Here is a 12,699-nt window from a genome sequence, read left to right on the forward strand (position 1 = left end):
ACGCCTGTAAGAGAATTACGAGCAGGGTGCACGACCTCCGTCATCCTCACCGCCCCCCCCCCCCTTCCCTGGACAATTATCCGTGTCTGACAGTGGGCTAACGAGGCAGAAAAGCCAGAACGCCTAACCCTATCTGGAGCTGGGATCAGTTTGCCGCTGGAGATTTTAAGGTCAGCTCCCTTAGAACGGAGACTAATGAGTAAAGAGGCAGAGACAAGATTACTGTAAAGACAGTCATTACCGCTAAAAGGGCAGAATAGAGGAGAGTAAAGGAGTACTGGAAGAGTGTGTGTGACAGAAAAATGATACGTGCACGTCGTAGATTTGTATGAATGTCTGAAGGGATAATGCTGCCCACGGGGCGTGCGTGCGTGTGTGTGTGTGTGTGTGTGTGTGTGTGTGTGTGCATGCTTGCGTGTGTGCCTGCGTGTGTGTTATATTTGCGTGAAGCAAACAACAGTAGAGAGGACCGTGGCTTTACCTTCCCCTCCAAAACGGTCTAAAGCAGACAACAGAGATGTTACATTACCAGGATTAACTGCTCTATGTTTGCAGAGACAAACTGCGGCTCCCACACGGGGCCACAGCGTGCCACTTTCACCGTCATCTCTACTGGATTCACCATCATTCAAAATAATGTCTCAAGGTAGTTGTTGACATGAAATAAGAAGTTCTACAATATGTTCTGAAATGGCCATTTTATTCTAAATGTATTTTATCATCTTCCTAAAAAAAGAAATTGCGGGTCTGGCCCTGGTACTAAAAAACAATCATGTCCCCGTGTTCTCATATTGAAAAATAAGAAATACACGTCAGCCTGTCGCACTGCGTGATGAGTGAGTGAAAAGACTGTAAAATCACCAGTCCATGCACTGGTAGAAATATAAGCTACACCCATGGAAAATGGAAGACTGCCCCCCCAGCCCCATTTAGTAATAGGAATGTGTGTAAATGTACACGGGTTTATTGAGCAATAGTGCATAGGAAAGCAAAAAAGGAAAGCATATTTAAAGTAATACAACCATATGTGATTCAATTACATTTTATTTATAGAGTACTTTTAAAAAGCACTTAGCCTCAAAATGTTTTAGGGGGGGGGGCAGGATTAAAAAAAGAAAAAGATTAAAAAATATGAAACAGGAGGCAGGACAAATCTAATCACATTATAATAATAACATTAAAAATATTACATAGGGAACATGGTTTGTTGTACTTGGACACGTTCTTTTTTCCCCATTACACTGTATTATCATAACGTGTCTGTGGTAGAAGAACTGAAACGCCCTCTAGTGTCCTATATAGAGTATTACCACGTCTCCATTGCTGGAATGCGAGCACACTTTCTCAACTGGTTTGGTTTTGGGGCAGATTAGCGTGTGGGTGTTGGATGAGCGTTAACACTTTGGGTGAAATTGTGAATTTTTTGGATTGTCACTCTGAACCAAATGAACGGCTCGACAGACGCGGCTGCGGCGGCGTTTAGGACCCAGCACCATCGCCAGCACCGACGTCACATGACTGTGATTTATGCTGCGTTCGAATGGACGTCGAAACTCGGTTCGTTGCGGCTCCGTGGTTCGCACTGCCGAGCCGAGTAAGTTGAGTTGGGAATGTTTCCCGAACAGGGGCGATGGAACGGAGCCCGCGGGAAGACACGTGGTTGTTTGGGCGAAGCTTGTGGATTATGCAAGCTACAAAATGAATGTTTAACGCGATAATAAATCTACAGCGTAGTTGGATGTGATTGTCTGAAGTCAGACGTGTTTTTTAGATTAAAAAAAAAAACCCAAAGGAAACTTTATTCTTTATTCTGAACCTTATACGTTTATCTCGGCAAACCGAGACCCGAGCGACCTTCCCCCGAAATCCCGACCTAACTCCGCCTAAGTTCCGATGCACTTTTCCGAGTCGGATGATGGATTTTTCCCGAGTGCAGACCTCAGCGGAATGCAGCATTAGACGCGTGAAGTGGAGGTCGCGCGTATAAACACGCGCACACACACACATACGCGCACGCACTGTATGACTGACGGGGGAATGGAACCAAAGAGGAAATAAGTTTCAGTTTCGAAACTCGGGATGACGGGAGTGTACCGCGGTGTTTTGGGGCAAATCCCCTTAAATAAGCGGTGAACATGGCTGCGAAGATCCTGTTCCTCGTTGCTGTGAACCTGGTGCATTTATGTGCCGGAGGAAACTCGGTAAGAAACAAAGATTTAAGTTAAAAAAAAAAAAAAACTAGAACTAATGACGGTCATTTAATTCTAGTATTTATCCTGTGAGGTGTGTTAAAAGTTAGAATGACCGTGGGATAGTAAAATAACCACATTTACGCACAACACCACATAAAATTAGAGATTCTTCTGGTTTTTAGTATTTTCCTTTTTCTAGGTCTGTTCTCTTTTGGGGTGTGTTTAATGTGTCGGTGTCTGCCTCCCTTCCAGGCTTCTGGGGGCCGAGCGTTCTCCATAGACTACAAGAACAACTGTTTCCTAAAAGATGGAGAGCGGTTCCAGTACGTTTCAGGCAGTATTCACTACTCCAGGGTCCCGCGCTTCTACTGGAAGGATCGGCTCCTCAAGATGTACATGGCCGGGCTCAATGCAGTCCAGGTGTAAGTGTCTCCAGGTCCTCACAAAGTCTAAAAGCCCTTTTTTTTAGAAGTTATTAAACAGTGGTTTTATTTTATTTTATTTTATTTATCCGTACGTGTGTTTTGGTCAAGTTGTTCTGCATCAGAGTCAACATTTCGGATGTTATTAACCAAGCAAGCTGATTCGTCCAATCATCATTCTTATATTTAGTTCAAATTTGTCTTAAAAAACGTTACGTTCAGCTCTTTCTCCAGACACCCCATTCAGTGGTTACTGTGCCATCATTTCTCCGCTGTAAATTAATAATTTAGTGTGTGATTGCTGTTATTATTATAATTGTGAACAGATATGTGCCTTGGAACTTCCACGAGGCGGTGCAGGGCGTGTATAACTTCACGCAGGACCGGGATCTGGAGCACTTTCTGGACCTGGCCCAACAGACCGGTCTGCTGGTCATCCTGCGCCCAGGACCTTACATATGTGCAGAGTGGGAAATGGTGAAAACTTATCCCCCCCCCTGATTTTTTTCAGCTTTGTGGAACTGATTTACGTTTACATTGCGTTCATAAATGTTTTATTCAGCAGTCGCTTTTGTTTCCGAAGCGACTTGAGGGGCTGCAAACGATGAAAGCGCACGTCAACCACTGGAGCAACCTCAGATTTAAGCGCCCGAGCTGCGGTTTATAAGTTCAACCAGATACAAGTGGAAGATAGCTGTAAGGAATCATGAAGAAAAAATAACTTGTATAAAAACTACACAATGAACTTGTATAGATAATTGAATACCAAGGTATAATGTTTATACTGAGTAGGAATCTACATTACACGTTAAACAAACTAAGCGAGGCAAATGATAGATGGGTGCATTTTTAAGTCAAGCATCGTCGGGCACGGACTTTGCCTCTGCCTGTAACATCAGTCTACTCACTAGGAACTCTGAATCCGCCTTTACAGACTTTTTATGGGCCGACTCTTTTTCACCTGACCTGACCAAAAAAGCCCATGTTCACGTTTCAAAATTCAGCTGTAAAAAAAAAAAAAAAAAAAAAAGCTAAATTCTCATTCACCTCAACAGGGTGGATTGCCCGCTTGGCTGCTTCAGAAACCGAACATAGTACTACGCTCAGCTGACAGAGGTAGAAATTTAATTCATACTCCTTTTTGTCTGGGGTTAATCCGTATTTTGCTTTTGGAATTGATTTTTTTTTTTTTCCTTTTTATGCCAGATTACTTGCAGGCAGTTAGCAACTGGTTGAACGTCCTCCTGCCCAAATTAAAACCCTGGCTCTACACCAACGGGGGCAACATCATAAGTGTCCAGGTAGAATGAATGTGGATGTATAGCACAGACGTATACTACATCAGAAAATAAAGTTATTGTTCTAGAGTAAATACATTTCCACTATGTTTTCAAAGTGTAGGATTGAGATCCAGTTCCATTTGTCTTCCCTCGCTACAGGTTGAGAACGAGTATGGAAGTTACTACGCTTGCGACTACAACTACATGCGTCACCTGCGGACCCTGTTCCGCTACTTCCTCGGCGACGACGTAGTTCTCTTCACCACCGACGGAAACACGGACAAGGAAATGTCGTGCGGCGCTCTGGAAGGACTGTACGCCACCGTCGACTTTGGCACAGGTACTGCGCTCGGGCGGGGAATAGAAACGTCGGCACATAAGTTATCTGGTCAGAAATAAATACTGGGTTTTTTTCCCCCGTCTTCCCCGTTTAGACACCAATATAACGCAAGCCTTCGAGCGGCAACGGCGGTTCGAACCACAAGGTCCTTTGGTTAGTTCTGCGTGCATTCGGCAGATAGCTCCACGCGGTAAATGCTTGTTTGTAATTGACGTTTTATATGACTGTTGTTGTTTTTTTTGCAGGTGAACTCTGAGTTCTACACCGGCTGGCTGGACCACTGGGGCGAGCAGCACGCCGTGGTTGACACATGGAAGGTCAGCAGAATGCTAGCAGAAATGCTGGCAATGGGGGCCAACGTCAACATGTATGTCACACTAAGCTGAACCCCCCTGATGGGTAAAAACATCAAGGGTATCGAACGCAGAATTCCTTCTCAGGAGCAAAAGCCTGAAAAGGATAACAGCCATGTATGAATTGTCTTCACGTAACCTTCTCCGTTCTACTCTTTTCAGGTACATGTTTGAAGGAGGGACTAACTTTGGGTATTGGAATGGTAAAGTCACGTGACGTGGTTTAATCCTCGTTATCTCAACTTTCTTTTTCGACTCGGGACGATTCCAGATTTAAGTGAAACTTGATTCGGGGCTCCACTTATTCTCTTGTGCCCCTTTTTTTTGTCTCCGTAAGGCGCCGATCACGACACCAGGTTCCGCTCCGTGGTGACTAGTTATGATTACAACGCTCCGCTGACCGAAGCAGGTGACCCCACAGAGAAGCTGTTGGTCATCAGAGATATCATCAACCAGGTGCTACTATGAAGGCCATTCTAGAGTTAAAGCCGCATATAACTGTTTTAATGGTAAAATAACTCGCAATCGATTTCAGTATTATCATAAGTCTACATGAAACCATCTGCTCTCCTAAAGTCAAAAGAGGATAAAACCAGCAGCTTTCTAACCTTCTGGTTATCTGTGCCGCATTTGGCCCACGGAAGAATTGAATATCTCTGTGAATTGCAGCTCAACAGAATAATTTGCATCATCCTATTGAGAATTAATGTTTATTTTTTCCAGTATCTGCATTTAAATACTCTTCATCCTAAAATCTTGCCAATTGTTATTGTTTCCATTTTGTCTTTTTTGTATGTGCAGTTTAGAACCGTTCCATCTGGCCCCATGCCGCCAGCCACTCCTAAGTATGCCTATGGCTTTGTTACCCTGAGAAAGGTAACTGTTAATTGTCAACGTTCTCTCGAGTGGAATTTCTTAAGCTTGCCAAATATTTCCCAACAATACAAGCTCACTGACCACAGATCATCACAAGATCCGCGACAGAGATAACATTCATTATTCATCGTTTTGGTTTTTTTTCACAGGCTGGCGACGTCTGCAGTCAGTTGAACACGCTGTCCCCGCAGGGGCCTGTCAAATCTCAGTATCCTCTGACGTTTGAAGAGATGAAACAGGTATGGAGCCTCTCTGAAGGCAAAAAACACAGACGACTGGTGTTGCATCAGTGACCAACACTCCACACAGAACTTCTAGATTGTTGTCTCTACAACCTGTGCTGTGCATTGTGTCCAGTACTATGGATATATGCTGTATCGGACCAAACTGCCCAGGAGCCTATGGGAGCCCACACCCCTCATCTCCCCTCTGAATGGGGTTCATGACCGCGCCTATGTGTCTGTCAATGGGGTAGGAGCTCACAATATACTTTTGTTGTCCCAATCAGTCGCACTGCCGCGTTTGTGCTAATACATACATGATGAGGCATGACACGTTTGGATTAAGACTTCAAACGGTTTGGCCACTATTGCTCTAATTCAGACATACAACCTCCAAGCATTAAATCGTCCAGACTCTTTCCGTTGCCTTTCTACTGTGTGTTTTCAGGTATTCCAGGGCCTGCTGGAGAGAGACACTGTCCTGGTGATGAATGTCACCGGGGAGCAGGGAGACACCATGGACATTCTGGTGGAGAACATGGGCAGAGTCAATTTCGGCAGCAAAATTAACGATTACAAGGCAGGAAACAGTCATATATATATATATATATATATATATATATATACACACACACACACACACACACTCTCACACACACACACACACACACACCACAAAAAGTTAGTGATATTTGGCTTTAGGGTGAAATTTATGGAAAATGTAAAAAGTTCACACTATAGTGATATTATATCATGAAAGTAGGGCATTTAAGTAGAAGCATGCAATGGTGACTCCCTCATCTCAAACAATTTACTGAAACAAAAGTCAACAACAGTGGTGGGTTTACCACAGCAAAAAATGTCAATGTCTCAATAACTTGTCATGTGCCCTTCAGCAACAATTACAGCTTGACAACGACGTCTCATGCTGTTCACAAGTCGACTTATAGTCTGCTGAGGCACGGCCCCCCACTCTTCTTGAAGGCGGCCCTCAGGTCATTGAGGTTCTTGGGTACAGAGTTACGAGCCTCTACACGGCGACTCAGCTGATCCCATAGGTTTTCTATGGTATTCGGGTCTGGAGAAAGTGCAGGTCACTCCATTTGAGGTGCCCCAGTCTCCAGCAGCCGTTCCCTAATGATGCAACCTCGATGAGCTGGAGCATTGTCGTCCATTAAGATGAAACTAGGCCTGTGTTGTTCATGCAGGGGCACAATGACTGGATTAATGATGTTGTTCAGGTCGTATGGGCTTGTCACTGTACCATTCACAAAGTGTAGGGCAGTTCTGTATGGACTAGACACACCTGCCCACACTCTAACACCACCACCAGCAAAGGCTCGTCTGGTGACAACAGTGGCTGAGGCATAGCGCTCTCCTTGACGTCTCCAACATCGTTGGCGGCCATCATTTCTGCTCAATGTGAAATCGACTTTCATTAGTGAACAGCACTGAGGCCCATTGGTTCCTCGTCCAGCCTAAATGCTCCCTGGCCCGTGCAAGACAATGATGTCTGTGCCTGGTGGTGTGGTCGTCTAGCACGCAGACCACGCTGATGTAAACGGTTTCGAATGGTCTGACGTGACACTTGGGTGCCTCTCACCTCCCTTAAATGTGCCTGGAGTTGAGTGGCATTCATCATCCGGTTCCGCAGGGCACTGTTCACAATGCAGCGCTCATCAGCGTGGGATGTGGCCAAAGGACGTCCACTTCTATGCCTTTCTGTGACTCTTCCAGTCTCTCTGTATCTCTGTTGCAGCCCGCTGATGAAACTCTGTGACACTCTAAGCTCAGTGGCCAATTCCCTCTGAGATCATCCTGTTTGAAGCCTCGCTATGGCGAGGTCCTGTTGATCAGTTATTAGGTGTCGTCTTGGTCTCATGATGTCAAAATGTGAACAGCATGATGAAGAGGACTGTTTAAATACCAATTCTAATTGAACCAGGAAATGTATTGGTGGATTCATGGATCAAACACCTGTTGTGAATTTTGCCGTTCAGCTCCTTGTTAGAGAACAGCAAGTTGTGCAAAAAGTACTGAAACATTGAACAGTTGGACATGTGCATTCAAAGGTTTAGAGAAGATCAAATTAAGTTTGCCCGTAAAGGTTATAGTGCATTTTAGGTTCATCCTGAAATTTCACCGTGTGTGTGTGTGTAATATTAATGAGCGATCACACCATTGTCTACACCCCCAGACACATTAACCTTACATTTAAATGGAAATGATATAGAATATCTTATTAGAGATGTAATATAAGGCTTAAAGCTAAGTGATATTATGAAACTCGAAGGATGGGTGTGTGTGTGTGTGTGTGTGTGTGTGTGTGTGTGTGTGTGTGTGTGTGTGTGTGTGTGTGTGTGTGTGTGTGTATAGAAGGGGTATACATAAATCTTGATTTGTTGAATTTTGCGTAATGCAGTTTAAACAAATATAAGTATATAAAAGCAGGTTCAAAGTCATTCATAGTCAGTGGAAGAGAGGAAAACAATACAGTACAACAAGCTGTCATGCCTCCAACAGGGCCTCCTGAGCAGCCTGGTCCTGGGCAGAGACGTGCTCACGGACTGGGAAATCTACTCTCTGGACATTGACAGAGCCATAGCCGGGGGCTTGCTTCATCCATCCTCTCCTGGCCTCCAGAAAGAGCCTGCTGCGGGGCCAGTCTTCTACACGGGGACCCTACAACCCAACGGTCTGGCGTGGGACACCTTCCTCAAACTCAGTGACTGGACAAAGGTAAAGTCAACACTTGGTGTTTTGGTGCATCTAGCAAAACATGTTCTCACATCAGTCCAACTTAAAAGATTCAAGAAGATGCAAATAAGAATTAGTGGCAAAATTATTCCGAGAAAATCAGATGAACCCAAGAACAGGCTAGACATATCCAAATTAATCACAGCCTGAGGTCATATTAATATGCTGTCTTAATCACACAGGGTCAGGTGTGGATCAACGGTGTGAATCTTGGCCGCTACTGGCCGACCATGGGCCCTCAACAGACCCTTTACGTTCCTGGACCCCTGCTCAGCACCACACAGCCTAACAATATCACGGTCCTGGAGCTGGAGCAAGCACCGCTCCACCTGCGTGTCCTGTTCATGGATCGGCCTCAGCTCGACAGCACCGACAAGTCTTGACGGAGCATCACGTGACAGACCGTCCAGGGAGTTACACTGACAACCAGAATTTATTTTCAATCACACTTATCCAAATACGGGTTTATTGTAGCTTAACTGTGACATATACCAATCACCACAGTTCCTTAAGGGATTCCAATCAAAATATAGTCATTGTGAGTAGCAATGCTTGGTCATGTTTCAATAATGCAAGTTTCTTTATAAATAAATTTCAGTCTCTCTTCAGTCATTGGTTTCAAGCTGTCACACAGCAGAACACCAATATTGTGAAATAGTTGACTGTTAGGTTTGACAGAAATGCAAAATACACAACAGTATTTTAATAGTGGTATTTTGTTATATCTTCATTTTATTGCTTGTGATTTAACTTTGCTTTTTTTTAAATTACAGACTTAATAAATTATTTTGCTTAATATAACTTCATTAATGTCTTGGTTTCATGCGTGATTAGAACGGTTTCATCTCAATGCGACAGATATTTGACTTGGCAGAGGTGTCGAGTGAAAGGATCACCGTGGTTGACGTTCACAACCTCGGCTGTGACTGAATACTTTAATAAAGTGAATCACTTATTCACACCGTCATGTGGTTTAAGTCAGGTAGTTCAGTTGTACTGTGCATATTCCACGTAGCTCTCAGTTCTTTGCTGTGGCGGCGCTGGACTTGCGATGTGCCTGGACGCAGCGCGGAGAGCAGAAGGAATAGTCCAGGTACTGAAACGGGATCTTTCCGAGCACAGACTCACCGCACTGCCAGCACCTCCTGGCAGGAAATATGACCATCCCAGGAAAAAAAACAAAAACAAAAAAAAACAAAAAACAGTTTAGACATTCAGTAACAAGGTCACTGGAAAACTTGTTTTAGTCTCTTGAGCAGGTTGCGATGAAAGTTGTCTTACATGGTGTTTGAGAGGCCAACTCCTGTTGCAGCCACTTGCACTGCTAATCTCCTCTCGGCTGCTAAAGCCCTCTGTAAACAGAAAAACAAAATATCTATCCATCTATCTATCTATATTCCCCCCCTAAACATTCATTTATTTATTTATTTTGTTTATTTTTAAAGGTGGTTGAATAGCTGCTCCAATCAGCAGAGTAAATCACCTTTTCACGGTCAGTGAGCGAAGCAAACCTCTTCTTTTCTTCCGCTTCCAGCTCTTGTTTTTGCTTTTCCTCCTTCTGCTCCTTCTCTCGCATTTTCTTTGAGGCCTTCTGAGCTTTCTTCTTCTCACTCTTTTTGGATTCGATCTCTGCAGTCAGCGGACCAGGAACCTTGCGCGGCGGAGCAAGCGGTATGACTTTCAAACACACTGTGCGTTGGGACCTTTGCCACAAATGGTTGAGAAAAAGCGACCTACCTGTGCTTTACTGTAGTCGTACTTATCAGGATTCTCACCCATGTATTTCCGAAAGACATTTCTCGTGTCTTTTTCAGGAGCAACATTGTATGGAGTACGGCCTTTTTTATCCCTGTAGTAGAGGGGAATCCCACATCGTTACGTTGAATTACACATTGTATTTTTCCTTTCTAAACTTGTTGCATTTCAACTAGGGCAGGTCAATATTAGGAATCTTTCAGCACCACCCTCATTAAATAAGGACATCCTCATATCGTGCCACACAATTCTGCAGTCTGAATGAATCATAAGAAGATATGAGCTTTTGTGAAAAGCTGCTTGAAATGTCACCTTTAACAAAATAAAATTCTTCAAAATGGAAGCAAGTTGGTGCGACGATGTAAAAGAGTTGGCTTCTTTAAAAGGGGATTTTGAATATACTCGCACATATCTTGATAATATGAATCGTGTAAAATGATGGATAATAAAAGCCATAACCGTCTAGCCGTTCCATAAATTTAATTGGAATAACGGAAGTTCTGATGATACCTGCAGGCTGGGTCTGCTCCCGCATCCATCAACAGCTTGACTACCGACTTCTGTCCAGCTGCAGAGGCCACATGCAGCAGCGTGAACCCAGACAAGTCTATGGCTTTGTTGACGAGCGTCAGGGGACTGGTGCACCCTGCTGGCCACTCCTGGAGTGGAGCGATGTTCCCAGGCTGTTCTGAACCCTCCGCCGTCTCCTTGGAAAGATGGAGGAGGCCGCAAAGGGAATCTACGTTGCCTACCTTACAGGCTGTGAAGAGCGCGTCCCTCAGGCCAAACTCCCACGACTCATCCGCATCCTTTTCTTCTTTGTCTTCTTCTGGTTGGAAGCAAATCTAATTGTTGATTTCCCTCGTGTCGTGTGAACTCATAACAAGTCCCCGATATCAGTACGGTAGTTCTACACTATAAATCCAAACCAATGAAAGTGCAGAAACAGGTAAAAGCAGAAAAAACATCTGACCTTCAGGTTGCTGCTTCTTATTCTGTGCTTTCCTCTTCGCCTTATTCTTTCTTTGTTTCTCTTCAGTGGTGTCCTTGGTAAGTTCAGCCGGTGACACTTCCTCTTCCTCCACAACCTGCTGCTCTGCTACTTCTGTTGTGTTCACTTCTGGCAAGAAGAAAATATTTTTTAGTGCTAAAATTATTTATATATACACACACTACTCACAAAAAGTTAGGGATATTTGGCTTTCGGGTGAAATTTATGGAAAATGTAAAAAGTTCATGCTGCAGTGATATTATATCATGAAGTAGGGCATTTAAGTAGAAGCATGCAATGGTGATTTCCTAATCTCAAACAATTTATTGAAACAAAAGCCAACAACAGTGGTGGGTACAACACAACAAAATTGTCAATGTCTCAATAACTTGTCATGTGCCCTTGAGCATCAATTACAGCTTGACAACCACGTCTCATGCTGTTCACAAGTCGACTTATAGTCTGCTGAGGCATGGCCCCCCACTCTTCTTGAAGGGCGGCCCTCAGGTCATTGAGGTTCTTGGGTACAGAGTTACGAGCCTCTACACGGCCACTCAGCAGATCCCATAGGTTTTCCATGGGATTCAGGTCTGAGAGAAAGTGCAGGCCCACTCCATTTGAGGTGCCCCAGTCTCCAGCAGCCGTTCCCTAATGATGCAACCTCGATGAGCTGGAGCATTGTCGTCCATGAAGATGAAACTAGGCCTGTGTTGTTCATGCAGGGTCACAATGACTGGATTAATGATGTTGTTCAGGTCGTATGGGCTTGTCACTGTACCATTCATAAAGTGAGGGCAGTTCTGTATTGACTAGACACACCTGCCCACACTAACACCACCACCAGCAAAGGCTCGTCTGGTGACAACAGTGGCTGAGGCATAGCGCTCTCCTTGACGTCTCCAACATCGTATATCGGCCATCATTTCTGCTCAATGTGAAATCGACTTTCATCAGAGAACAGCACTAAGGGCCATTGGTCCCTCGTCCAGCGTAAATGCTCCCTGGCTCCGTGCAAGACAATGATGTCTGTGCCTGGTGGTAGTGGTCAGGTACCCTTGCAGGTCGTCTAGCACGCAGACCACGCTGATGTAAACGGTTTCGAATGGTCTGACGTGACACTTGGGTGCCTCTCACCTCCCTTAAATGTGCCTGGAGTTGAGTGGCATTCATCATCCTGTTCCGCAGGGCACTGTTCACAATGAAGCGCTCATCAGCGTGGGATGTGGCCAAAGGACGTCCACTTCCATGCCTTTCTGTGACTCTTCCAGTCTCTCTGTTGCAGCCTGCTGATGACACTCTGTGACACTCTAAGCTCAGTGGCCAATTACCTCTGAGATCATCCTGTTTGAAGCCTCGCAATGGCGAGGTACTGTTGATCAGTTATTAGGTGTCGTCTTGGTCTCATGATGTCAAAATGGGAACAGCATGATGAAGAGGACTGTTTAAATACCAATTCTAATTGAACCAGGAAATGTATTGGTCGATTCATGGATCAAACACCTGTTGTGAATT

At 44.5% G+C, this 12,699-nt stretch overlaps 2 protein-coding genes across 2 annotated transcripts in view; one reads left to right on the top strand and one right to left on the bottom strand.

The window, feature by feature from the left end:
* Positions 1–2,064: 2,064 nt before the first annotated feature.
* Positions 2,065–9,242, top strand: glb1l (galactosidase, beta 1-like). The gene is made up of 16 exons (XM_080019314.1): positions 2,065–2,201; positions 2,445–2,614; positions 2,941–3,091; positions 3,670–3,730; positions 3,821–3,915; positions 4,054–4,234; positions 4,329–4,387; positions 4,480–4,601; positions 4,750–4,790; positions 4,925–5,043; positions 5,389–5,463; positions 5,613–5,702; positions 5,821–5,934; positions 6,133–6,264; positions 8,208–8,423; positions 8,624–9,242. The coding sequence occupies exons 1-16, from the start codon at positions 2,136–2,138 to the stop codon at positions 8,822–8,824; spliced, it is 1,893 nt and encodes a 630-aa protein (XP_079875440.1). The 5' UTR covers positions 2,065–2,135; the 3' UTR covers positions 8,825–9,242.
* Positions 9,243–9,388: 146 nt separating this feature from the next.
* The window catches only part of ankzf1 (ankyrin repeat and zinc finger peptidyl tRNA hydrolase 1), a 6,026-nt gene continuing 2,715 nt past the window's right edge, over positions 9,389–12,699 (bottom strand). Inside the window, 6 exon segments of the mRNA XM_080018873.1 lie at positions 9,389–9,586; positions 9,723–9,793; positions 9,925–10,092; positions 10,179–10,290; positions 10,707–11,025; positions 11,170–11,316. Coding sequence (XP_079874999.1) covers positions 9,460–9,586; positions 9,723–9,793; positions 9,925–10,092; positions 10,179–10,290; positions 10,707–11,025; positions 11,170–11,316 — 944 coding nt within the window. The 3' untranslated portion in view covers positions 9,389–9,459.

Source organism: Zeus faber, assembly GCF_960531495.2.
Source record: "Zeus faber genome assembly, chromosome: 18".
Lineage (NCBI taxonomy): Eukaryota > Metazoa > Chordata > Actinopteri > Zeiformes > Zeidae > Zeus > Zeus faber.

Excerpts from the sequence above, each read along its gene's own strand:
- glb1l (XM_080019314.1), top strand. The coding sequence starts at position 2,136 with ATGGCTGCGAAGATCCTGTTCCTCGTTGCTGTGAACCTGGTGCATTTA. Across the intron at positions 3,092-3,669 it reads TATGTGCAGAGTGGGAAATG|GGTGGATTGCCCGCTTGGCT; the intron begins GTGAAAACTTAT and ends TCACCTCAACAG. Across the intron at positions 8,424-8,623 it reads AACTCAGTGACTGGACAAAG|GGTCAGGTGTGGATCAACGG; the intron begins GTAAAGTCAACA and ends TTAATCACACAG.